The 25323-nt window shown below is 40.9% G+C and overlaps 1 protein-coding gene across 1 annotated transcript in view; it reads right to left on the bottom strand.

Moving 5' to 3' along the window:
* The window catches only part of LOC126248847 (E3 ubiquitin-protein ligase HERC2), an 851297-nt gene that overhangs the window by 203312 nt on the left and 622662 nt on the right, over positions 1-25323 (bottom strand). Inside the window, exons 64-66 of the mRNA XM_049950269.1 lie at positions 19089-19337; positions 18770-18999; positions 8535-8690 (exon numbers count right to left, since the gene is read on the bottom strand). Coding sequence (XP_049806226.1) covers positions 8535-8690; positions 18770-18999; positions 19089-19337 — 635 coding nt within the window. The remainder of the gene's footprint in view (positions 1-8534; positions 8691-18769; positions 19000-19088; positions 19338-25323) is intronic.

Below are 25323 nucleotides of genomic sequence, written 5' to 3'. Positions count from 1 at the left end.
GTACCTACTGCAGCCTACATCATTCTGAATCTGCTTTGTGTATCCATCTCTTGGTCTCCCTCTACGATTTTTACCCTCCACGCTGCCCTCCAGTACTAAATTGGTTATCCATTGATGCCTCAGAACATGTCCTACCAATCGATCCCTTCTTCTAGTCAAGTTGTGCCACAAACTCCTCTTCTCCCCAATTCTATTCAATACCTCATCATTAGTTATGTGATCTACCCATCTAATCTTCAGCATTCTTCTGTAGCACCACATTTCGAAAGCTTCTATTCTCTTCTTGTCTAAACTATTTATCGTCCATTTTTCACTTCAATACATGGCTACACTCCATACAAATACTTTCAGAAACGACTTCCTGACACTTAAATCAATACTCGATGATAACAAATTTCTCTTCTTCACAGACGCTTTCCTTGCAATTGCCAGTCTACATTTTATATCCTCTCTACTTCATCCATCATCAGTTATTTTGCTCCCCAAATAGCAAAACTCCTTTACTACTTTAAGTGTCTCATTTCCTAATCTAATTCCCTCAACATCACCCGACTTAATTTGACTACATTCCATTATCCTCGTTTTGCTTTTGTTGATGTTCATCTTATACCCTCCTTTCAAGACACTGTCCATTCCGTTCAACTGCTCTTCCAAGTCCTTTGCTGTCTCTGACAGAATTACAATGTCGTCGGCGAACCTCAAAGTTTTTATTTCTTCTCCATGGATTTTAATACCTACTCCAAACCTTTCTTTTGTTTCCTTTACTGCTTGCTCAATATACAGATTGAATAACATTGGAGAGAGGCTACAACCCTGTCTCACTCCCTTCCCAACCACTGCTTCCCTTTCATGTCCCCCCGACTCTTATAACTGCCATCTTATTTCTGTACAAATTGTAAATAGCCTTTTGCTCCCTGTATTTTACCCCTGCCACTGAACTTCACTAATTCCCATTAAATCTAGCTTTAACCTACCCATATCCCTTTTTAAATTTTCTAACCTATCTGCCCGATTAAGGGATGTGACGTTCCATGCTCCGATCCGTAGAACGCCAGTTTTCTTTCTCCTGATAACGACGTCCTCTTAAGTAGTCCCCACCCGGAGATCCGAATGGGGGTCTATTTTACCTCTGGAATATTTTACCCAAGAGGACACCATCATCATTTAATCATACAGTAAAGCTGCATGCCCTCGGGAAAAATTACGGCTGTAGTTTCCCCTTGCTTTCAGCTGGCCGTTTTGGTTAGTGTTACAGGGCCAGATCAGTCAATCATCCAGACTGTTGCCCCTGCAACTACTGAAAAGGCTGCTACCCCTCTTCAGGAACCACATGTTTGTCTGGCCTCTCAACAGAGAGAGAGAGAGAGAGAGAGAGAGAGAGAGAGAGAGAGAGAGTGCGTGTGCGTGTGCGTGTGTGTGTGTGTGTGTGTGTGTGTGTGAGTGAGTGTGTGAGTGAGTGAGTGGCACAGATATGAATCAAAATGGAAAAGCCATGAAAAGTGGGACTTTTTGGGTTTTCTGCTTATAACAATGATGCAGTGTTGGTATCAAGTACATGAATATGCTATGATGTTCATTCAAATGGCAAAATGAAAGCTTTCATCACACCTACAATGAAAAGGTGTTAAAATAACTTATGTAAATGACACAATAATTATACTTCATTTTGCATTTGGTAATAATAATAATAATAATAATAATAATAATAATAATAATAACCATAATAGTGTAACAACTTAAAAGAAATTTCAAGGAAGTTTCATTCTCTTTTTACTTTGTGCACCACTGCTGTTATACATGATTCATCTACAAAATGAGAATATACAGTACATGTGTATGTTACAGCTAAGTAAGGCAACATATGACTAATTTTAGTTCATATCAGGTAACAGGTAAATAAATAGAGTTGAAACCAGTATACAGCGTAATGAGGTAATAAGATTTCACAACAGGAAATTATGAAAGCAACAATTAAAATATGACTCACCACAATGTCATGTGGTACACTGGATCACCCCTATTCCGTGGAAGCTGTTATTTATATCAAGAGTTTGGGTGTTTTAGTCAGCATTGTTGAAAGAAAGTTCAAATGACATGTACGGATCATTTTCCAATCCCTTTGCCATCACTGCTGGCGCCTCAAAAAATACCAGTTCTGTGTAGGAGGCACTGTATCCTAAAGCAGACAGTAAATCAACTAGTTTCCGAGAGCCATACTTCTCGTAGAGAAACACAGACAAGCCAACTCGCAACAGCGGCAAGAAAGAGTTGAGTCTGATAGCTGCCACCATGTTGTGTGCCACACATTTGGACTTCCACTTATTCAAGCTTTCTTGCTTCTTTTTCTCCTTCATTTCCTCCTCCTCCTCCTCCTTCTTCTTCTTCTTCTTCTTCACTAATCAATTACCAAAAATTTGGACAGTGTCAGGCATGAGAACCTCATTTTCTGTAAGAAATCGGTCTGCAGGGGGATATTCCATTGTGCTGTAATCTTGGGATCGAATATCTTCAACTAGTATTTCTGCTGCTGTTTCCATCACATGTTGGCATTCTTTCTTTGGAGTTGACCTTTTTGACTGATACCAACTATCTGTAAGAACTTTGTACCTAGTGTTTTTGAAACAAATAACAGCTGGGTTCTTGACTGATGAATCAATCATTGTATCACTTCCACACTTCCTCAACAGTTTAGCTTTCACAGTCTTGACATCAGTATGGTAGTCACTGTGAATCTGGTCTTTTAACTGCTGAATGGAAAATTGACAGCCCTCATCATTTTCAGTGAAATGGTTGAACATTTGCTGCATAACACCATCAGTTTCAGTGGCATATGGATCTCACTGTTCTTTTTTTACCCCTAATTGCTTTGGATATTGTTTAGGATTTTCATGGATTTCATGTGGTACTGGCCATCTGCTGCAATTAAGTCAGGAATTGGTCCATTCCAACACATCATTGAGTGTCCCGATCCACAGTTTTGTCTCATAGCAAGGTTCAGAACAGTCTCTTGAAGGTCCAGCTTACACACACAATACACTAGGTTCTATCGATTGGCTGGAGCTTGTTCTGTTGAGCCAGAAATTCTGGCATAATAGCCGAATCACAACAAATAGTTGCTTCTGAAATCAAAATCCAGTTGAACAGATTGAGTTCCTTTTGGCTGCAACCAGTTGCAACCCTCATAGCTGCTGCAGAAATTAATTTTTCATTAGTGTATATTTTTCTGCTTGGTTCACAAACCTTAACTACAATTTTGCCCTTCTGATGGGCAGCTATCCACTCCTTCCTCATCTTATTTGCTTCACAAACATTCTTCAAGCCCACTTTGGGCCTAAGCGATGACACTTTTCCTCTATGACCCAGTACACCATCACACAGAACACACCTCTCATTTGAACTCATTATACATGACTATTTTATGCATTTAAACTGAATTTACTGACCACAAATGAATTCTAAACAACTACCCGAGGGCAAACTCTCAAACAACTACCAGGACAGGAGACCAACACAAAGAACCAGCCTTCCCCTGTCATGTGGGGGAGGTCACTGACATTTCACAAACATCTTACACTTCCACCACAGCAAGGATCAACTATCAACAATTCCAACAACAATGTAACACTAATAGAGGATGGAATTCAACAACAGATGTGCAACAGAGTATGGTCAGGGCATGGGAGGTAAGTCCAGAGATGACCCATCCCCTGAGGTTTGAAATCAGACTAACGTCAATGTGCTACATGCCATATGGTTGGGCTGATGAAAAAGTCACTAGGACCTATTTTGTGGGAAATTTTATTCTATTTATGTTCATAAATAGTCAACTTTGTCAAAAATTGTATCTTCTACATCTACATACATACTCTACAAGCCACCATATGATATGTGGCAGAGGGTACCCTGTACCACTACTAGTCATTTCCTTTCCAGTTCCACTCATAAATAGAGCAAGGGAAAAATTTCTCTTATCTTATCTTCATGGTTCTTACAAAAAATGTATGTTGGCAGCAGTCGAATCGTTCTGCAGTTGCTCCAATGCCGGTTCTTTAAATTTTCTCAATAGTGTTCCTCAAAAAGAACATCATCTTTCCTCCAGCAATTCCAAATTGAATTCCCAAAGCACCTCCATAACACTTGTGTATTTTTCGAACCAACTGGTGACAAATCAAGCCGCCAACCACTGTACTACCTCAATGTCTTCCTTTAATCCAACTTTGTATGGATCCCAAACACTCGAGCAGTACTAAGGAACAGATTCCACTAATGTCCTATATGAAATTTCCTTTACAGATGAACCTCACTTCCCCAAAATTCTTCAAACAAATTGAAGTCAACCATTTGCCTTCCCTACTACAATCCTTACATGCTTGTTCCATTCCTTATCGCTTTGCATCACTACACCCAGATATTTAAACACTGCGACTGTGCAAGCAGGAAACTACTAATGCTGTATCAGAACATTATGGGTTTGGTTTTCCTACTCATCTGCATTAATTTATATGTTTCAACAGAGCTAACTGGCATTCATCACACCATCCACAGATTTCGTCTGTCATCTTGTAACCTCCTACAGTCACTCAGCTTTGACGGCTTCCCATATAGCACAGCAACATCAGCAAACAACTGCAGATTGCCACCCACCCTGTATGCCAGATCATTTATCTATACAGAAAGTAATAGTGGTCCTGTCACACTTCCCTGGGGTACTCCTACCAATACAACTGTCTCTGATGAACACTTGCTGTCGAGGACAACATACTAGGTTCTATTACTTAAGAAGTCTTCAAGCCACTCACATATCTGGGAACATATTTCCTATGCTTGTACCTACATCAACAGTCAGTAGTGGGGCACCGCATCAAAAGCTTTCTTAAAATCTACATATATGGAATCTGCCTCTTGCCCTTCATCCATAGCTCACAGTTTATTATGTGAGAAAATGGTAAACTGACTTTTGCATGAGCGATGTTTTACAAAACCGTGCTGATTCGTGGACATAAGCTTCTCAGTCTCAAAAAAATTATTATATTCAAACTGAGACTATGTTCAAGGATTCTGCAGCACACAGATGTTAGTGGTATTGGTCTATAATTTTGCAATTTCCAACTTTTACCCTCTTCATATACAGGTGACACCTGCACTTTTTCCAGCTGCTTGGGACTTTGTGCTGGGTAAGATATTCATGATAAATGCAAACCAGTGCCGTAGAGCACTCTTTGTAACACTTAACTGGGATTCCATCCAGACCTTGCAACTTGTTTGCTTTCAACGCTCACAGTTATTTCTCTACAGCAGGGGTGCTTATGACTATGTTGTCCATAAAGTAGTCTGTTTGGTTGTTAAATGATGGTACGTTTCTATGATTCTCCTGCATGAACAGTTTCTTAAACATGAAATTTAAAACTTCAGTCTTTGGTTTGCTATCTTCAACTGCCACACCAGACTGGTCAATGATCGACCGGATGGAAGGCTTAGATCCACTTAGCGATTTTACACAGAACCAGAATTTTTTCGGGTTCTTGGGCGGATCTTTTGCTAATGTATGACAGTGGTAGTTGCCATAAGCATCGCACACAGTTCTTTTCACAGACACACGAATCTCTACTAACCTTTGCCTGTCACCATTTGTGCATTATCTTTCGAACTGAGAGTGCAACAGCAGTTGCTTCCTCAGCATTTTCCAAATTTCATTGTTAAACTATGGTGGGTCTTTTCCATCACTCTTCCACTTACTTGGCACATAGTTCTCCATACCACAATTTACAGTCTTGTAATTTTGTCCACAATTCCTGCACATCCATCACATGTCAGTTCACTAAGTGAGATGGTAACAACTGCTTATCTGCTCTTTCTAGCAGATACACTCTCCTAGCCTTCTTGACTGATTTATTTACTTTCATAACCGTTATTGGTATAATGACATCATGATCACCAATCCCCATCTCTATACCAGTGCTGTTGACAAGGTCTGGCCTGTTTGTAGCAACACGGTCTACGGTATTTCCATTGTGTATGGGCTGCCGAAACTGCTGCTACAGACAGTTTTCATGAAACGTGTTCAAAAGTACTTCACAAGACTGTCTGTCTCTACTCATCACAATGAATCCATAACATCCCAGTCTATGCTCGGTAGGTCAAAGTCACCTCCAACTAGTATTGCATGATTTGGGTATTTACATAGTACTGACCATAGACTTCCTTTGAATGACTCTAGAACTGTCACAGTGGATACAGGTGGCCAGAAAACATCCAAGACAATATTTTTGTCAACTGCAATGAACACTCTCCCCTTCTATGGCATCTAATCTGTCTTTTCAATACATGTTCCATGACTTGCTAAATATCTCAGAGTTTTCTCCTTCTGGTTTCAGCTAGAGTCGTTCCCAAGAATAATTTGACAGCAAAAACTTTTATGTATTCTAGTAAATTTGAGAACTTTGTTACGAATGCTTCAACAATTTACAGATAAAGTCTTTTCTTAGTTATAAGAGAAAAACCCAAAAAAGTCCCATTTTTTCATAGTTATTTCAATTTTTGACCCACTTCTGGATTGAAATTTTGGCGGGACTTTTAAAATTCAGATACAGCACCCTTGGAAACGTACACAAATCTTGCCCCAAAAAAACCTCTACCAAACTTTCTGCTATTTGGCCTTTTTGAACACTATTTGACTGCACTATAATGGATTTGTCAAAAATCTAATAAGTTTTAATTCTTTTTTGTCTGCCTCTTGACAATGATACACTTGTACTATTTGGTGAGTGATCTCTTTAATCCTAAATTATTTACAATCTACCAGAATTTTCATTACCTTATGGATGAGCTTATGTATGTGTACTTAGGCATATTAAATGATTCATCCAAAAGCAAACAGGGTTTCATTCTTTTTTGTGTGCCTGTCAACGAGTCAATTACTATTTAGTGATTGGTCTTCTTTACTCCTAAATTATTTAAATTCTACCAGAACTTTCATTATCCTACTTAACACATGAGAAGTTATTCCAGTAATTTAATATAAATTTTCACATAATTCCCACAGTGCAACAAATGAACAGAATTTTGTTTGTATGTACATCTTATCCAGAAACTAGAAGCTATTGTTTTTCTCAGCATTACAAACTTTTGTAGGTTGCAGGTTTCATAACATACAGAGTGCGTTCCATAAGTAATGTGAGCATTTTTTTTCTGACACAATGGTACACCACAGCATGTTGTAACTGGCTGGACTAAGTGGAGGGGGGTGTTAGCTTCAAAACACTCTTTGTCTCATTTGACTGCAAGCTGCTGGAGAGTCAGGATGTGATTTCCATCAACCCTGTTTCGAGTTTATGTAACACGGCACAATGGATCATTCTGTAGAACAATGGTATGCTATCAAATTTTGCATTAAACTTGGGAAGTCCACCACCAAAACATTTCCATTACTTCAGCATGCCTTTGGGACTGATTGCTTGCCCAAATCACAAGTTTTCTTATGGCACAAGTCGTTCATGGAGGACGGAGAGGAGATCACCGACGAAGCTTGCAGTGGACGGCGATCAACCGCACAAGTCGACGAAAATGTGATGCGTGTGTGCGATTGTTTGAACTCTGACAGACGGCTGAGCCTTCAATTGATAGCACAAACTCTCAACATGTCAAAAACAACCGTTTTCCACATTTTGACCGGAGATTTGAACATGAGAAAGGTGTGTGCCAAACTTGTCCCAAAAGTGTTGACCGACGAACACACGCACATGCGAGTGCTTCAGTGCTGAGAAATGTTGGAAATGTGTGAAAATGATCCTCATCTTTTAAACTCAGTTATCACTGGTGAAGAGTCATGGATTTTTGAGTACGACCCTGAGACAAAAAGGCAGAATTCAGAGTGGCACACCCCATCGTCGCCCCGTCCCAAGAAGATACGGATGATCAAGTCCACGATCAAAACCATGCTCATTGTCTTCTTTGACGTCAGAGGCATTGTCCATCACAAATTCATACCTACCGGGACTACAGTGAACTCAGCTTTCTACTTGGAAGTGCTCAAAAGGTTGAAAAAGAGGGTCTCGTGCTGCCGAAGCGACATCAAGGACACATGGAAAGTTCACCACGACAACATGCTGAGCCACAGTGACTTCATTGTCAACGACTTCCTGGCCAGGACCAAGACCCCATTGGTTCCCCAGCCTCCGTACAGTCCTGACCTGGCTCATGCTGACTTTTTTTTGTTTCCTCGGTTAAAAGGAGTCATGAAAGGAAAACATTGGGACACGATTGAAAGCATCCAGACGCATGTTTCATCAGCTCTAAGGGACATTCCGGAAAAGGCATTCCAGGATGCTTTCCAGGCATGGAAACACCACTTCCAGAAGTGTATCAACGCAAGAGGGTGCTATTTTGAAAATTTTTGATTGTTTGCACGAATATATTCAGTAAATGATTTTTTTATGAATTTGGTCGCATTACTTATGGAATGCACCTTGTATTGTTAAAAACAAATAATCCAGACACATATAACATATTTCTAACAAAGGGTGCATATGACTGACCTCTGTACAAAAGCTCTGAGGAAGAGAAGTGCGATTTACAAGTGCTGAAGCCACTCTGTAGGCCATGCAGTATCGCCTAAACCATGACCATTTGTGATTCACAGAACAACAAGGCAAAGAATCCAGATTCAGGTCACATGCTAGTGCAACCAACACCTGTAACAAATAATAGATGCAAGAAATATCATTGGCAGAGAACATATATTTTACACACAACAAATTTGGCTGGGTTACATTTCTGACAAGTATTGAATATAGTTATTTAGCTATCTGCATTTGACATTCTTATAAATAAAGCTATACTATATTCATAGTTACATCCAGAAAATTAAAGTAACTGTCTTCCTTTCCCCTTCAGGGAAACAACGACTGTGCTGCACAATATGGTCAGCAATCATGAGTAACTTAATGATGTTCACAAGCTGCAATAGTTTCTCTATGTAACTTAAGTCCTTCTAAATGTAAAATATTGTTTGCACCGTTCGTTCAATTGTAGAATGCCTCAGGGTAGCCCATTGATGTTATTAGCTATGATGTTTTTAGAGAACATTCACATGTAAAACCAGAATGAGCAACTACAATTTGCTCCAATATTATCTTCATTTGACAATTTTTGATATGTGCTGAAAACTTATTGCCCAACCTATAAGGGGTGATCAAAAAGTTTCCATTTGAAGACCATACAGTCCAGAGTCACTATGCCAATCAGGTAAAATCGTCATGAGCACTGATGCAGTCATCCTACTGATAAATCAGATTGAAGATGCCCATTTGGTAAAACACCATATCCTTCTGTGTGATGAAGTCTGTACCTACCTGCTGCACACCCTTGTTCAACAGGAATCATAGAATCCTCAAGGCTTTTTTAAGGGACTGAAGGCATGATAATCGCATCGGGAGAGATCAGGACTATAGGACAGGAGCCCTGTCTCCCATTTGAGCTGGCAAAACTCTGCATTATGGCATTCGCAATATGGCAACATGCATTGTCATGAAGCAGTTGCATCCTTTGGTGCACAATTCCTGTTACATCGGAGATCTACGAAAAAGGGAGCAGCAATCCCTGAGGCACACATGCAGTCTACATGGCCCCTGGACATCTCAGTATTGTAATCTCTCCATGTCATAGTCATGACCAGACACCTTGAGGCGGTACCAGCACTGACAGAACCTGCCCACTTCTGAGGGACCTATTCCCATCCATCCAACACGTGACAAGAAAATGGTATTGTGAATATTCTGCTGCCTGCAGCAACAAAGGCTGGCGCATGGACTACACGAGCCAGTTCTCCTGGCTTCGAGAGCCTCTCCTGGACTCCAGGCAGATGCTACTCACCTCATCGTCTCAGGATGCCCTTGAAGAGCGTCAGAGGGACCAATATCACTTTTCTCAGCTCTCATCGTCATTTCCTCTGTTGATGTAGACTTTTCTGTGCCTGTGTTGGACCTAATCAGGATGACATTCTCAGAACTTTGACTAGTTTCCTGCAAATGTATTTCCTATGAAAATCCTAGTGGTGTTACTACATACTAGAAACCACCAGGTGGCTTTAGATAGCACTCACTCAAGCTTTTGTACCAGTACCTAGTGAAATGCTGTATTTTGTGCCTTTTGTTCCTACTGTTGAATCTTGATCACTGTTTTCCCTGTGTCTTTATGAGGGTCACATTAATTACACAATGATGGTTTCCAATAGACATGCTGCCTCATACAAATTCTTCATTCTCTGATGGATGTCTACCAGTGTTAGTCCTTCAGCAACCAAGAAAATGATAACAGCATGCTGGCCCTGTCTGGACGCATTTCATAATAGCGTCACCAGGGTTCACATTTCCGCATTTACCACACGCATGCCGGAAAGAGATGAATGCCACATTAGTCCTTGCTTACATGTTGGTGATTATATACCTGCATCAGAGTTGCGCTACGCTGCATATACACTGCAGCAATGCCCATTAGCCTTGATGACAGCATCCACTCTCGCAGGAATATGTTCAATCAGGTACGGGAAGGTTTTTTGGGGAATGGCTGCCCATTATTCATGGAGTGCTGCACTGAGTACAGGTATCGATGTCGGTCGATGAGGCCTGGCACGAAGTCGGCGTTCCAGAACATCCCAAAGGTGTTCTACAGGTTTCAGATCAAGACTCTGTGTAGGTCAGTCCATTACAGGGATGGTATTGTCGTGTAACCATTCCGCCACAGGCCTGGCATTTTGAACAGGTGCTCGATCGTCTTGAAAGATGCAATTGCCATCCCCAAATTAGTCTTCAACAGTGGTAGGCAAAAGGTGCTTTAAACGCCTATGTAGGCCTGTGCTGTGATAATACCACACAAAACAACAAGGGGTGCAAGCCCTCTCTATGAAAAACACGACCACACCATAACACCAGAGTTTCCAAATTTTACTGTTGGCATTACACACGCTGACAAATGATGTTCACCGGGCATTCACCATACCCACAGCCTGCCATCGGATCGCCACAATTTGTAGCGTGATTCGTTACTCCACACAACATTTTTCCACTGTTATAAATTAAGGGTGTGCTACTCTACTATCCCCTCCCCCCTCGTTTTTTTGCTCACTCACTGAACTGAAGCTTTTGTTGTTTGCATTTAGCTTCTTTGGAAGAGTTTTCATATTATTAGTCATTATTTGAAGGGCATCAGAGTTTATTTCCTTTTTTATGTTTTCATGTTTTGCATTTTAGTTATGTAGCTCTGCACCACCTGTTATGCTGCAGCTCCATAATTCAAATATCAGTAAGCTGAATGGAACCGAATAAATTAAGCTAATTTTCAGAGTTCTCATCATAGAAGTCTCACAGTAGCTCTGCACTTCATTTATGAATGTTTGATTTAGAACATTCTTTCACGTAATTATCTCCTTGTACTTTCTGAAAAATGTATAAGGACTGTACTTTTTGTGTGGATGGGGGAGGAACTGGTTACTAGAACCCGTATTCATCTTGATGGGAATGTTTCAAATTGTTCCTCTGAGCTGAAGTGGTGATGAGGTACCCAAGACAATAGTTGTGGCACCTCTGGTGTCCTATAATTACCTGTAATCTCTATGCCATTGTATTTTCCAGTGTACATGACCTGGTTGGTTTGTCCTCACCTGAGAGTGAATGGCACACAGTGGCATTGGCCAGAAGCCAAATCAGGGTCTGCTCACATGACAATCCCCATACAACTTAGCAACAGGTATGAGGTGTTCCTCACAGTTGACGGTATATTTGAATCACGAGCAACATGAGAGGGCTTGGATGTTGACACCGTGGCCATACTTTCTATAAACATCTCGAAAGCGCAAAGGCTGGTTATATCAATCAGTGACATTTCAACATTACGCAGTATTGGGCCTCTTAGAAAAACAAAAGTCAGGTCAGAGCAGTACCTGAGTGTGAACTATGTATGTGTGCTGCTGTTATGTCTGATATGTAGAGGACTCTGACAGTGCAGCTACTTTAATAATGGCTTACACCAGAATCAATGGACACCTGCTACCATTGTCAGTTCTTTTAGATATCTGACTGAAGTGGGGGAAAAAACTACCTTCACTTGCGAGGTGGCAGCACTACTTGAGATTCACACCATTGTTACTATAACTGACTGTAGTGTCCTGGTTTGGAGCTATGTGGAGAGCTTAAAATGGAGGATATTTCAATACTATAAATAATCTCAGATGGTAATTTATTGGCTTGGACTACTGGATGACAAAATCTAAGACTCCCTCTGAATATGCCCTGTCTTCACTACAGATAGAAAGTAGTGACTCAGGTAGCAGAGAACATGTGCTGTGCACATGTGGGCATTATAGGTTAGAGAAACCAGTCCATAGCCCTGGTCACAAATCATGTGCTGCACTCAGAGACATAAATATAAAGCCACATTAATTACAGAGAGGGACACCCATCATTGCAAGTCAGGAAGATAAATTGTTAAAATGAGAGCAATTAATTGCAAGAGCATCCAGGGTACATCTCAGGTACACATTTACCTCTGCATATGTGTTATCAGACTGTCACTGTGAGCCACTCCATAGCTAGTGTATCCATTATAAGTTATTTTCTAGACTTAACGAAGTTTGTTGTGTCAGTCGTCATGTGGTGTTCTCTTGTGGGATTAGAACAACCATGTTGATACACAGAAAGCAGTTTTTTCACACTCGGCATCAGGTGACATTTGTTGTGGATGCACACAGATTACTGCATCCTTATAACATCCCTTAAGATGGAGCTATCAGGCTTTGAAATTGATAGTACGTTAACATATATAAGAATTAGTACGGCTGAATAAAGAAAATATTGGAGGGTATTAAAATATTTATATTTCTCCACGAAGGATATGTTGGAGAGAGCAATTCAGAGAAATTGGTGATGGAGGGAAGGATTCAGGCAGCACAGTTTCAGAAGCAGACACAGAAGTCAACCACATGACACACAGTTGTGCAGTATAGTTGGCCCTTGGCCACAGTTTGAAAAAGGGCAGTCTTCGAAACAGATGATTCGTTCATGGTCATACACATATAAAACTATGTGCAATGGTTGCATTGTAGTTGGCAGATAGTGTGACTGTTTGCCTGATGGCCTTGTCTTTGATGAAGTCAGAAATATCAGTGAAATGGCTGGAATAGAGGATAATGAAGAGATACACGGAACAAGTCTTGCACCTATATCATCCACAGGGATATGCCTGAGCGGACAGGCAGTTGGAAGTAACTGAAACACATATACTAAGAAAAATATTGTGTAGATTGGAGAGGTAGCAAAATACCACCTCTGGGTGGGTGGGATGGATAGTAAGGAGGATATTCAACATTTCAGGGCACAATGAGATACAGATGAAGCCTTGGCTGAGAATGTGGCTAAGTTGTCCAGATGTGTCTGGTACTGAGTGATATAGGGAGTGTTTCTCTCTGACTGGTCAGCCAGTGTGCAAGACAGACCCGTTTCTGGGCAAGTTCAGGAACACAGTTTCAGCCACTGGAGGCTTCTCCAAGATCTTCAGTGAAGCAGAAAAGGGAATGCTTCTTATTGGAAGGCTGAAGATGGGTTTTTTGGTGTGGTTTGGTTGAAAGCCTTTGAAGTGGAGGTATGTTGGTGACTGGTAGGTTTGATGTGAACAGAAGCTTTTATTTGTGAGGTGAAGGTCAATATTCAGGAAGAGGATTTGCTGAACTCTGGAGAACGAAAGAAAGAAGATTGGGATTTAATGTTACACTGATGAGAGGGTCAGTATAGATGGAGTGCATGCTCTCGTAAGATGAGAAACCATACCAGTATATGCTTTCACTGGCAGAGAAAGCACGCAAAACTTAAATTTGGATAAGTATTTAAAAACATACCTGAATCAAAATCCAGTGCTTAACCACTGCACCACGTGCTCCAAAGCCCGTGAGAATGAGATGAAAATAATGAGACAGAAAGTGTAGACATTCTGGTGGAAATAGGATATGATATCATCATCTAGTTCAAGATCATAAAATGTTGTCAATAAATCTAAATAGGTGTGGGTTCTAGGATTCTGAGTGGGTAGAAAGGATTCCTCACGGTGACACATGGAAGGGTTATCATAGGACAGTTCCAGTCAAGAGCACATGGCTTTGTCATGGTCTGGTTTGTGGGTGTTACCTCCACAGGAGAGATGTGAGAGTGGATGTATCTGTTCATGGTTACCAAGTATGGGGTTGAGGGTTAGAAGTCTGCTGAGTAAGAAAATAATATGTATAATGCCAGCAAGAACATGGTCATTGGCTCTACATGTTTATTTAATATTTTCCCATTTGGAACTCAGCAGAAAAACCTAAAACTATCTAAAAATTATTAAAGATTAGTATTATTGTTGTAAACATGAACTTTCAGAAAGTGACACAAAAATGACTGTAAATCAAAGAACATTAAGGCACAAAATTTGCTTAGATGTGTTCACATCAACTTAAGCTTTTATTGCAGAAAAAGTCTATAGCAACTAGATGTGTGTGATACATTTATATGCTAAAAGTTCGGGAAAAGATAACAAAGAGACAAAAATTTAGTAGCATCACTTCCACATAGGTAATGGATAGTTATAGGAACAAACTGTGTGATAGTGCCACAGTCAATGACACCGTAACATAGTATTTGCTGGAACCTATAGCTAATCTATAGCTGGTTTTTGATGATATCATATGGTCTGCCACAGTGAATGGAAACCAATGTTGTGTGTGTTGTGCCACAGGCCTACAGATAACCACGTGAGCCACTTGTGATCTGGGATAGGGCCTACATGTAGGGTTGCTGCTGCAGCTCTCTTACTTGTTGCCCTACACTGATTACTACTGTATGCTTTGATACAGTGGACTGGCTTTTACACTTTGGACTCCTCCTGACAGACGTTTCATTGGGGCTTGACTGTGGAAATTGTAAATTTCACGCATAGCCCATCATATGGATCAATGAGTTGCCATTAAGTTCTATCCATCACTTTCCCTACATTCTCTTTTATAATGAGAGTGTAACAATTTCTGTTTCCACAACACTCTATAAAATATGACATTAAAATTAGGTGGCTTTTTGACAAATTTCATAACCTTAACTGAACATATGTATCTAGAATGCACTTTATTATGTGTTTGAACTTATCATATCTCTCCTATGTTTGGCAGTTTTTAACTAAATGTCCTCAGTTTTTAAGAAGAATGTTAGTAACTGTCTATAATTTTTACCAAAGACAAATAATTTCCTAGTTTTTTGATGGACTTCTTGCCTGTAGTAACCATCACTTCTGTAACAGCACCATCATCAATGATCCTTATCTCTTTGGTGAAAAACTTGGAAAGATCAGATTTTCTGTTGTGTGGAGGTCTACAATATTTCTCTCTTTGTAGAATGCTGGAGTAGTTGTTTGTGGCAATTCCTTGATTATTCATTCAGTATTACTTCACAAGATTGTTTGTCCTTAACATGAGTAACATATGGGTAGTTTTCTGTACTGGATATTAGGAACATTGGTCACCCACTACTATTAGCATCATTGACTATAATATCTTTGTGCTATAAAATTGGGGCTATTTTTGGATGATTATAAAACCAATGTGTCTGAACCTTGTAACCAGTACGAACATCCACCAACACTGCGTGATCTTGATAACATTATTTCGTAATCAAGGATTTAGTTTGGCTGCCATTACAACTAATTTTTCTGGTTATTGTAACAAACAAGCCAACCCCTGAGGAGTCTAACCTGAAAATTGATTACCACAAGAAAGTCTCTACTCTTCTAACTTCTACATTAATGGCCAGCCATTTCTAGAGCACACCAGGAGCTTTCTTCTATAGATGACATGGCTTTAGCAACTCAGGCTATGTCCTTTGAAGAAGATGAGTGCATACTACTTGCACAATCAACTTTGCTCAAATCAAGTTCAAACCAAACTGTATGCTCTCCATCCTAAACAACACAGATACATTGTGAAGTCAATTTCTCATGGTGACGAGTACATCTGTGTCATATGCCCTATCAAAAATATTAAGGTGTCACACTTGACTGTACCAGCACATAATCAACATATCCAACAACACAAGGCTGTAAGTGTAAACCAAGAAATAATATCCTTAGGAAGATAGTTGGTAGTACAAGGCATGTTCAGTCATGACGTTTCAAGAACAATGGCACTATCAGTCTGCTACTCTATGGAATAGTACACATGCCCTATCTTATATAAGCCTGTCTATATCATACGGGTCAACAAAGTACTGTGTGAGATGTGCAGCATATTACTGGATGTTTGCAGCCTGTAACATTTGCCAAGGTACATCATCTGGCAGGTATTGTTCCCCCAAATATACGTTATGGGGTTGTTGTCAGTGTGGGAAGAATAAACCTGGTCACCAGGTGCTGCTATGCATTACACGATATGTACTAACTAAAATACTGAAGTCCACGAATAGCTTTCTTAAAACTAATAACATCTTGCAACACAACTTCATCCAAACCAAGACTGGAAATGTACAAACTGTATAAACAATACTCATTGGCCTCAACCATCTGAAAACATCCCTGCTGCCCACCAAGAGTAGTGGACTACATGGTGTGGTCTTAGCTGTCTATAATCTCGAGTCTGAAGATCCATTTGTAAAATCAAAAAATGTGACTTTATACTCTTCACTACTAACTGCAACTGTGGAAAAGGTGTCAGCTTCCTCCCACATCCTGCACTGAGGAAGATTTTCTACAATCAGCTCCAAATTACTTTTTCAATTCTGGTCATCCATGGTGTAATTATTCATGTACTTATATCTCAACATGTTAACTTTATGTAACTCCACACCTCTTTTTCTTTTTAGAAGAGAACTTAGTACTTACCCTCACACAGCAACTTTATTCCTTTTATTTCCCTTTGTCTGGAGTTTTCTGTGTCTAGTCTCATTCATATGTTTGATGGCCTGCTTCCTTTGGTCTCCTGTCTAAGTTTGACCACTTCTCTTAGGTTATCTTCCAACCTGAAACTGTTCCAAATTCTGCAGTTTCTTCCTAAGTGTACTTCTTTGTGTCATTTAGTACTCTGTGATGTTCAGCTTCTTTAACTCTTTCTTAACGCACTTATCCATGCTGTAGGTGTTTTTTCTCTTCCAGGGATAGTTGAATATCTGTTCATCACTGTATAGGTACCCAAGAAATGTCAGCCTCCTCCTCCTCCTCTGCACAGAAATTATTTCCACATTCTGGTAGACTACATTGTTGATACACATTCTTCAATCCTCCATTCTACTTTGAGTCTAAACCAACTACCACTTTTAAATATTATGTGAAGACGACTTCTTTCTTGGAGAGTGGTCAGCTCAAGTTCTTTTCTGCAAACTATTTGGCAATTAAAGAATAGCATTTTAATGTATTCACTTTCCATATCTAACATCCAATTGGCTTAAGTAACCTTTTTTTTTTTTTTTTTTTTTTTTTTTTTCAAATGGCATGATTTCCTCTTGTAATTTTGGAGTTTCACCTAACTTCTTGTTTTAATGATTTTGCACATACTCTGTCATCCAAGCACTCATTTCTGGTGAATATCTGAAACTAGGTCACAGTCACAGAACTTGCAGCACACTCAGTGTACAGGCTGACTTTGTACCTTTCCCACGAAGGTATTTCCCAAAGAGTGGTCATCAGTCACATAAAATTCCATCTTTCAGCTGTTCTCTGTGGCTGCAGAAACTTTGATAAAGGAGAGACCATTACTCAAGTAGTAGAGATAAGACCCACCGGTTCTCTCTCATTATCAGCGGAGGACAATGCCTCAAACTTGCTAACCTTTCCATGAGAAATATGGTGTTAAACAGTGTCACATGACTTGACAAGAAATATATGTATGCGTGAAATGGTGGTTTCTGTACTCCATAGTATGGCAGTGGTTCCAGATGGTGTCACTGCTCTCCAGTTGTTGTTAACTTAGTAACTGATCTGTTGCACTGTGGCTTATCTATCTCCTGTTATAACCTGCTATAGTTGACGGTGATTCCTGTGATCCACACGAAGTTACCCACATGGCTGCCTCTAATGGCAGCAATTTTTCCTGAATTTGGGCACGTGGAAAGCCCAGTGAAGGGATGGCCTTGAATATGGAATCACTGAGCATTGGATACCTATAATATGGCCACAATTAAATGTGCTAACATCATACACATATTGCTGATCCTGTACTCTACTACCATGTTGACAGGTAGTACAAGTTCAAACAATATACCGTGGAGGAAAATGCTAAACTATCTCAATCACTGTTATACCAAGATAGCTCTATTTCTAATCAAACTGCTCTTGAGCATATTTACTTCTTTGCTATGCTGAAATGGAATCACTTGGTGAACTAAAATCTTGAATGTGTGTACACTTTGACTGTACTTAAATCTGAGGAAATAAATCAGTGTCTAGTTCAAAAATGTGACTAAAAGCTTTAAGTTGAAGACAAGACAAACATCTTAAAAAGCCACAATCTTTAATTTAAATACTTTTTGAGGTAAACAATATTTATAAAATATAAGACTCTTTGAAAAATCTACGCATAGTTTCTGTACTGTACTAGAAAAGGATACTGAGCTATTGGAAAAATTTAACCATTACTTGTTGCTCACAAAAGTGTACATTATAGTATAAGGTTTAGATCCAGAACTGATTGCAAAATGAATAAACAAACACAGTGACTTCTAGTAAATCAAAGCTTATACTAAATCAAAAGCGTCTCAGACAACTCGCAAACCTTAAAGAAGTCACTGTGCATGAGGTGCTTTCCACCTCTAACTGCTGGGTCTTCATATTCATATTGTCTCAAGAGTGCCTGTGGAAGACCCCGTACTAAAGTCAGTAGAGCAGAATCTGAAAGAAGTCCTTGTTCAGCTCTTAAAAGTGCTCCCACATCCAGAGTTCGTCCCAATCGAGTCACCAGCAGTCGGCGAAGACGCTGCAATGCCCACATTCTTTGCGAAGCAGCTGGCAAAAAGAATATGGAACATGCTATAGCACATCTCATTATTATAATTCATGTAAGGAGGATAAATGAAGATAGTATGTATACTTACAAAGTGTGCTAAGTTGAGCACACGATGCTAATGCAGCTGCTAATCTTGTTACAAGATTGAGGTCAGAGTTCATAAGTAGTCTCGCATCCAGCAAGCACATAACAAGTTCCACAGATGGCTGTGAAAGAACTGCACGATCTGAGCCCAGTTCACTGGGACCAACATATGATACAACAGGGTACACAGTAAATCTCCACCCCCAACCATTGACTGAGCCATCACTTGAGAATTTCCATCTAAGTTCATCACCTGATAAAAACAATTGACATACTTATGATGGAAAATATTTATTACAGATTTTTAATAAAAATATTAATATCACACCATCTATGAAATAAGAAAAGAAAGTTAATTAATGTAAACTGCTCCAGTTGCTCTGCAGAACTTTATTTAGTCCACTACCAGTTTCGGATTCTCTATTAAGCTGTTTTCAAGTGGTTCTGAAAACTGCCACAAATATCATAGTTTTACACCCATGTACAGGGCTATTACAAATGATTGAAGCGATTTCATAAATTCACTGTAGCTCCATTCATTGACATATGGTCACGACACACTACAGATATGTAGAAAAACTCATAAAGTTTTGTTCGGCTGAAGCCGCACTTCAGGTTTCTGCCGCCAGAGCGCTCGAGAGCGCAGTGAGACAAAATGGCGACAGGAGCCGAGAAAGCGTATGTCGTGCTTGAAATGCACTCACATCAGTCAGTCATAACAGTGCAACGACACTTCAGGACGAAGTTCAACAAAGATCCACCAACTGCTAACTCCATTCGGCGATGGTATGCGCAGTTTAAAGCTTCTGGATGCCTCTATAAGGGGAAATCAATGGGTCGGCCTGCAGTGAGCGAAGAAACGGTTGAACACGTGCGGGCAAGTTTCACGCGTAGCCCGCGGAAGTCGACGAATAAAGCAAACAGGGAGCTAAACATACCACAGGATGGTTGTTCCACCGCACTTCCATCATGATGTTCGGCATTTCTTATACAGGAGATTGGAAAACCGATGGGTCGGTCGTGGTGGAGAACATGATCAGCAATTCATGTCATGGCCTCCACGCTCTCCCGACTTCACCCCATGCAATTTCTTTCTGTGGGGTTATGTGAAAGATTCAGTGTTTAAACCTCCTCTACCAAGAAACGTGCCAGAACTGCGAGCTCGCATCAACGATACTTTCGAACTCATTGATGGGGACATGCTGCGGCGAGTGTGGGAGGAACTTGATTATCGGCTTGATGTCTGCCGAATCACTAACGGGGCACATATCGAACATTTGTGAATGCCTAAAAAAAAACTTTTCGAGTTTTTGTATGTGTGTGCAAAGCATTGTGAAAATATCTCAAATAATAAAGTTATTGTAGAGCTGTGAAATCGCTTCAATCATTTGTAATAACCCTGTATATAACAGAAGATGAAAAGTTAGGTTTATATATGTATAAGAACAGACAAGGTATAAAACTTTCATAAAGCTGCAGATAAGGAACAGACAAATGATAAAAGAACACATTTGATTGATTTAAAATCTTAGGTGCCCAATGACATTGTGAGAAATACGAGTGTCTCAGGACTGTAAATTCATTCCATTGTATGTATTCTTTGGGTTTAAAGGGACCCCTTTTTTTTTTTTCTTTTTGACATATTCATAAATTCCAAATTGTATATCTTTTTTATTTAACAGAAGCATAAAATAGTTGTAGTTTTATACTCTATTTATACATATACTTATGTAAACCATACTACTTCATCTTTCATTTGATACATACACTCCTGGAAATGGAAAAAAGAACACATTGACACCGGTGTGTCAGACCCACCATACTTGCTCCGGACACTGTGAGAGGGCTGTACAAGCAATGATCACACGCACGGCACAGCGGACACACTAGGAACCGCGGTGTTGGCCGTCGAATGGCGCTAGCTGCGCAGCATTTGTGCACCGCCGCCGTCAGTGTCAGCCAGTTTGCCGTGGCATACGGAGCTCCATCGCAGTCTTTAACACTGGTAGCATGCCGCGACAGCGTGGACGTGAACCGTATGTGCAGTTGACGGACTTTGAGCGAGGGCTTATAGGGGGCATGCGGGAGGCCGGGTGGACGTACCGCCGAATTGCTCAACACGTGGGGCGTGAGGTCTCCACAGTACATCGATGTTGTCGCCAGTGGTCGGCGGAAGGTGCACGTGCCCGTCGACCTGGGACCGGACCACAGCGACGCACGGATGCACGCCAAGACCGTAGGATCCTACGCAGTGCCGTAGGGGACCGCACCGCCACTTCCCAGCAAATTAGGGACACTGTTGCTCCTGGGGTATCGGCGAGGACCATTCGCAACCGTCTCCATGAAGCTGGGCTACGGTCCCGCACACCGTTAGGCCGTCTTCCGCTCACGCCCCAACATCGTGCAGCCCGCCTCCAGTGGTGTCGCGACAGGCGTGAATGGAGGGACGAATGGAGACGTGTCGTCTTCAGCGATGAGAGTCGCTTCTGCATTGGTGCCAATGATGGTCGTATGCGTGTTTGGCGCCGTGCAGGTGAGCGCCACAATCAGGACTGCATACGACCGAGGCACACAGGGCCAACACCCGGCATCATGGTGTGGGGAGCGATCTCCTACACTGGCCGTACACCACTGGTGATCGTCGAGGGGACACTGAATAGTGCACGGTACATCCAAACCGTCATCGAACCCATCGTTCTACCATTCCTAGACTGGCAAGGGAACTTGCTGTTCCAACAGGACAATGCACGTCCGCATGTATCCCGTGCCACCCAACGTGCTCTAGAAGGTGTAAGTCAACTACCCTGGCCAGCAAGATCTCCGGATCTGTCCCCCATTGAGCATGTTTGGGACTGGATGAAGCGTCGTCTCACGCGGTCTGCACGTCCAGCACGAACGCTGGTCCAACTGAGGCGCCAGGTGGAAATGGCATGGCAAGCCGTTCCACAGGACTACATCCAGCATCTCTACGATCATCTCCATGGGAGAATAGCAGCCTGCATTGCTGCGAAAGGTGGATATACACTGTACTAGTGCCGACATTGTGCATGCTCTGTTGCCTGTGTCTATGTGCCTGTGGTTCTGTCAGTGTGATCATGTGATGTATCTGACCCCAGGAATGTGTCAATAAAGTTTCCCCTTCCTGGGGCAATGAATTCACGGTGTTCTTATTTCAATTTCCAGGAGTGTATGTATTAGGGTGGTGCTTATTTTAGGAATTTCGTATGTCTTCGCACATATGCCCTAGTTTTATCCTTTTGGTTTAAGAATAATTTTACGACCTATTTTGTTGAAACTGAAAATCAGTAACCCACATCACAGCGGCTGAGAAGTTGTACCATATCACTGGGTGTTGATTTATTACTGCTTACACATGTCCACAACTACTGCTATACTCTTTACCTTTAGTTGAGCACCTGATTCCATTCAATGACACTGTGAGTATTTACTTATATTATGGCAAGTAGTTTAAAATGTAATGATGCAATTATTTATTTAGTCAGTGAAGTTAAGCACCAGTTCAGTGGATAGAAACCATCATCGAATTGGCAGGTTCTGTCGGTCTTGTTTTACAAGGTGCATTCAAGTTCTAAGGCCTCCAATTTTTTTTCTAATTAACTACTCACCCGAAATCGATGAAACTGGCATTACTTCTTGACGTAATTGCCCCGCAGATGTACACATTTTTCACAACACTGATGCCATGATTCCATGGCAGCGGCGAAGGCTTCTTTAGGAGTCTGTTTTGACCACTGGAAAATTGCTGAGGCAATAGCAGCACGGCTGGTGAATGTGCGGCCACGGAGCGTGTCTTTCATTGTTGGAGAAAGCCAAAAGTCACTAGGAGCCAAGTCAGGTGAGTAGGGAGCATGAGGAATCACTTCAATGTTGTTATCACGAAGAAACTGTTGCGTAACGTTAGCTCGATGTGCGGGTGCATTGTCTTGGTGAAACAGCACAGGTGCAGCCCTTCCCGGACGTTTTTGTTGCAGTGCAGGAAGGAATTTGTTCTTCAAAACATTTTCGTAGGATGCACCTGTTACTGTAGTGCCCTTTGGAACGCAATGGGTAAGGATTACGCCCTTGCTGTCCCAGAACATGGACACCATCATTTTTCAGCACTGGCGGGTACCCGAAATATTTTGGTGGCAGTGAATCTGTGTGCTTCCATTGAGCTGACTGGCGCTTTGTTTCTGGATTGAAAAATGGCATCCATGTCTCATCCATTGTCACAACCGATGAAAAGAAAGTCCCATTCATGCTGTCGTTGCGCGTCAACATTGCTTGGCAACATGCCACACGGGCAGCCATGTGGTCGTCCGTCAGCATTCGTGGCACCCACCTGGATGACACTTTTCGCATTTTCAGGTCGTCATGCAGGATTGTGTGCACAGAACCACAGAAATGCCAACTCTGGAGGCGATCTGTTCAACAGTCATTTGGCGATCCCCCAAAACAATTCTCCCAACTTCCTCGATCATGTCGTCAGACCGGCTTGTGCGAGTCCAAGGTTGTTTCGGTTTGTTGTCACATGATATTCTGCCTTCATTAAACTGTCGCACCCACAAACACACTTTCGACACATCCATAACTCCATCACCACATTTAAATTGGTTTCACACCACGCAAATTCAGAAAACGAATGATTGCACACTGTTCAAGTAAGGAAAAACGTCGCCATTTTAAGTATTTAAAACAGTTCTCATTCTCGCCGCTGGCGGTAAAATTCCATCTGCCATACGGTGCTGCCATCTCTGGGACGTATTAACAATGAACGTGGCCTCATTTTAAAACAATGCGCATGTTTCTATCTCTTTCCAGTCTGGAGAAAAAAAATCGGAGGCCTTAGAACTTGAATGCACCTCGTATAACATACGTGAAATGAAACTGACTATCAGTGAAAGTGTTAATTGTCCACATGTGAATGTGTAATAATTTTGAAGGTGGCTAGGATTCGTACAAGAGGCCTTCTTCACTGTACAAAGAAACTTACAGACCTGCATTCAGTGTGGTGTAATTTGCAAAAAAGAGCTTAAGACAGACAAACACTCACAAAGAGCAAGAGTGTAAATTTTCTGCAAATCTAAATAATCTCTTTGATATTGCCCATGCTAATGCTTTCAATGTGATAAAAATTAAATAGGATAAACTATTTCTAATACTTCACACAGAGAGAGACTGTAAAGATTATCTTAGGGATATTGACTACTAGCTGCCAGCAAAGAGGAAAGGGTGAGGATTAGAGCTATGAAAGAGGAATCAAAGAAGATGAAGGATGATTACAGTTTACAATATTTGGAAACTACAATTAATTCATCTGAAGAAACTGTTGAAGTGAGTGGTTTTGATTGTGGTGCCTTTGTTACAGAACCTTCCACAAGTTTAGGTTCAGTTTCTCATAATGATGTAACCACAGATGAAAATAAGGTAAATTTAAAAAATGAAAATAAATGTGGAAGGTGGTGTTTCATGTCATCAAAACTGGCCACAATTTTAGACAGGTGTCAGTTAAGTCAGGGGGATGCTGTGTTCGTCCTTGAGGTTACAGGTGAGGCCTTGCGACATAATGTTGATCAAACAGTACTTAATCATACTTTTATTCAAAGATATCAAGAGCAATTCAGAATGAAACAGGCAGAAAATATTAAATATTTGTTTAAAGAGAAAAATCCAGCTTTTGGGATTGTTAATGGGGACAGTAAGCTGGTACTAGCGTTAAATGTTAGGGATTTAAGAACTGAAAGACTACCAGTCATCATAACTTATGGAAGTTAGAAACAATTAACTGGTGTCTCTGCATAACTGAATTCTAGTGGGAAAGAGCAACCATGGGCAGTTTGGAATGCCATAAAAGTTCGGGATTTGGATGAAGAGATTCAAATTCTTTGTTGTTGTGATACCACCACATCCAACACAGGTTGTTTCAGTGGACAAAGTGTGTTCAAAAATGAGTTATCCCAAGTGGAAGCTAGTCCCAATGTAACATTTTTCAAACTTGGAGAAAAGTGGAACAGCAAGGAAAAGGTAAATTATGAAAATGGGCATGAAAATTTACATGAGCCTTCCAGTGATGTCGAAACTGACAAAGTACTTAAATTCTTTTGAAAACTACTAAAAGAAAAACACCTGAAAAATGATTACCGTGAACTTCATTAATTGTGCATCATGTTTCTGGGGACAACTGTGGACTTGAATCTACACACAAGATCCCATGAAGTGCATCACGCAAGGTGGATGGC

This window comes from Schistocerca nitens, chromosome 3 (assembly GCF_023898315.1).
Source record: "Schistocerca nitens isolate TAMUIC-IGC-003100 chromosome 3, iqSchNite1.1, whole genome shotgun sequence".
Lineage (NCBI taxonomy): Eukaryota > Metazoa > Arthropoda > Insecta > Orthoptera > Acrididae > Schistocerca > Schistocerca nitens.
Note: the sequence above shows the minus strand (reverse complement) of the source record. Positions and strands in the feature narration are given on the sequence as shown.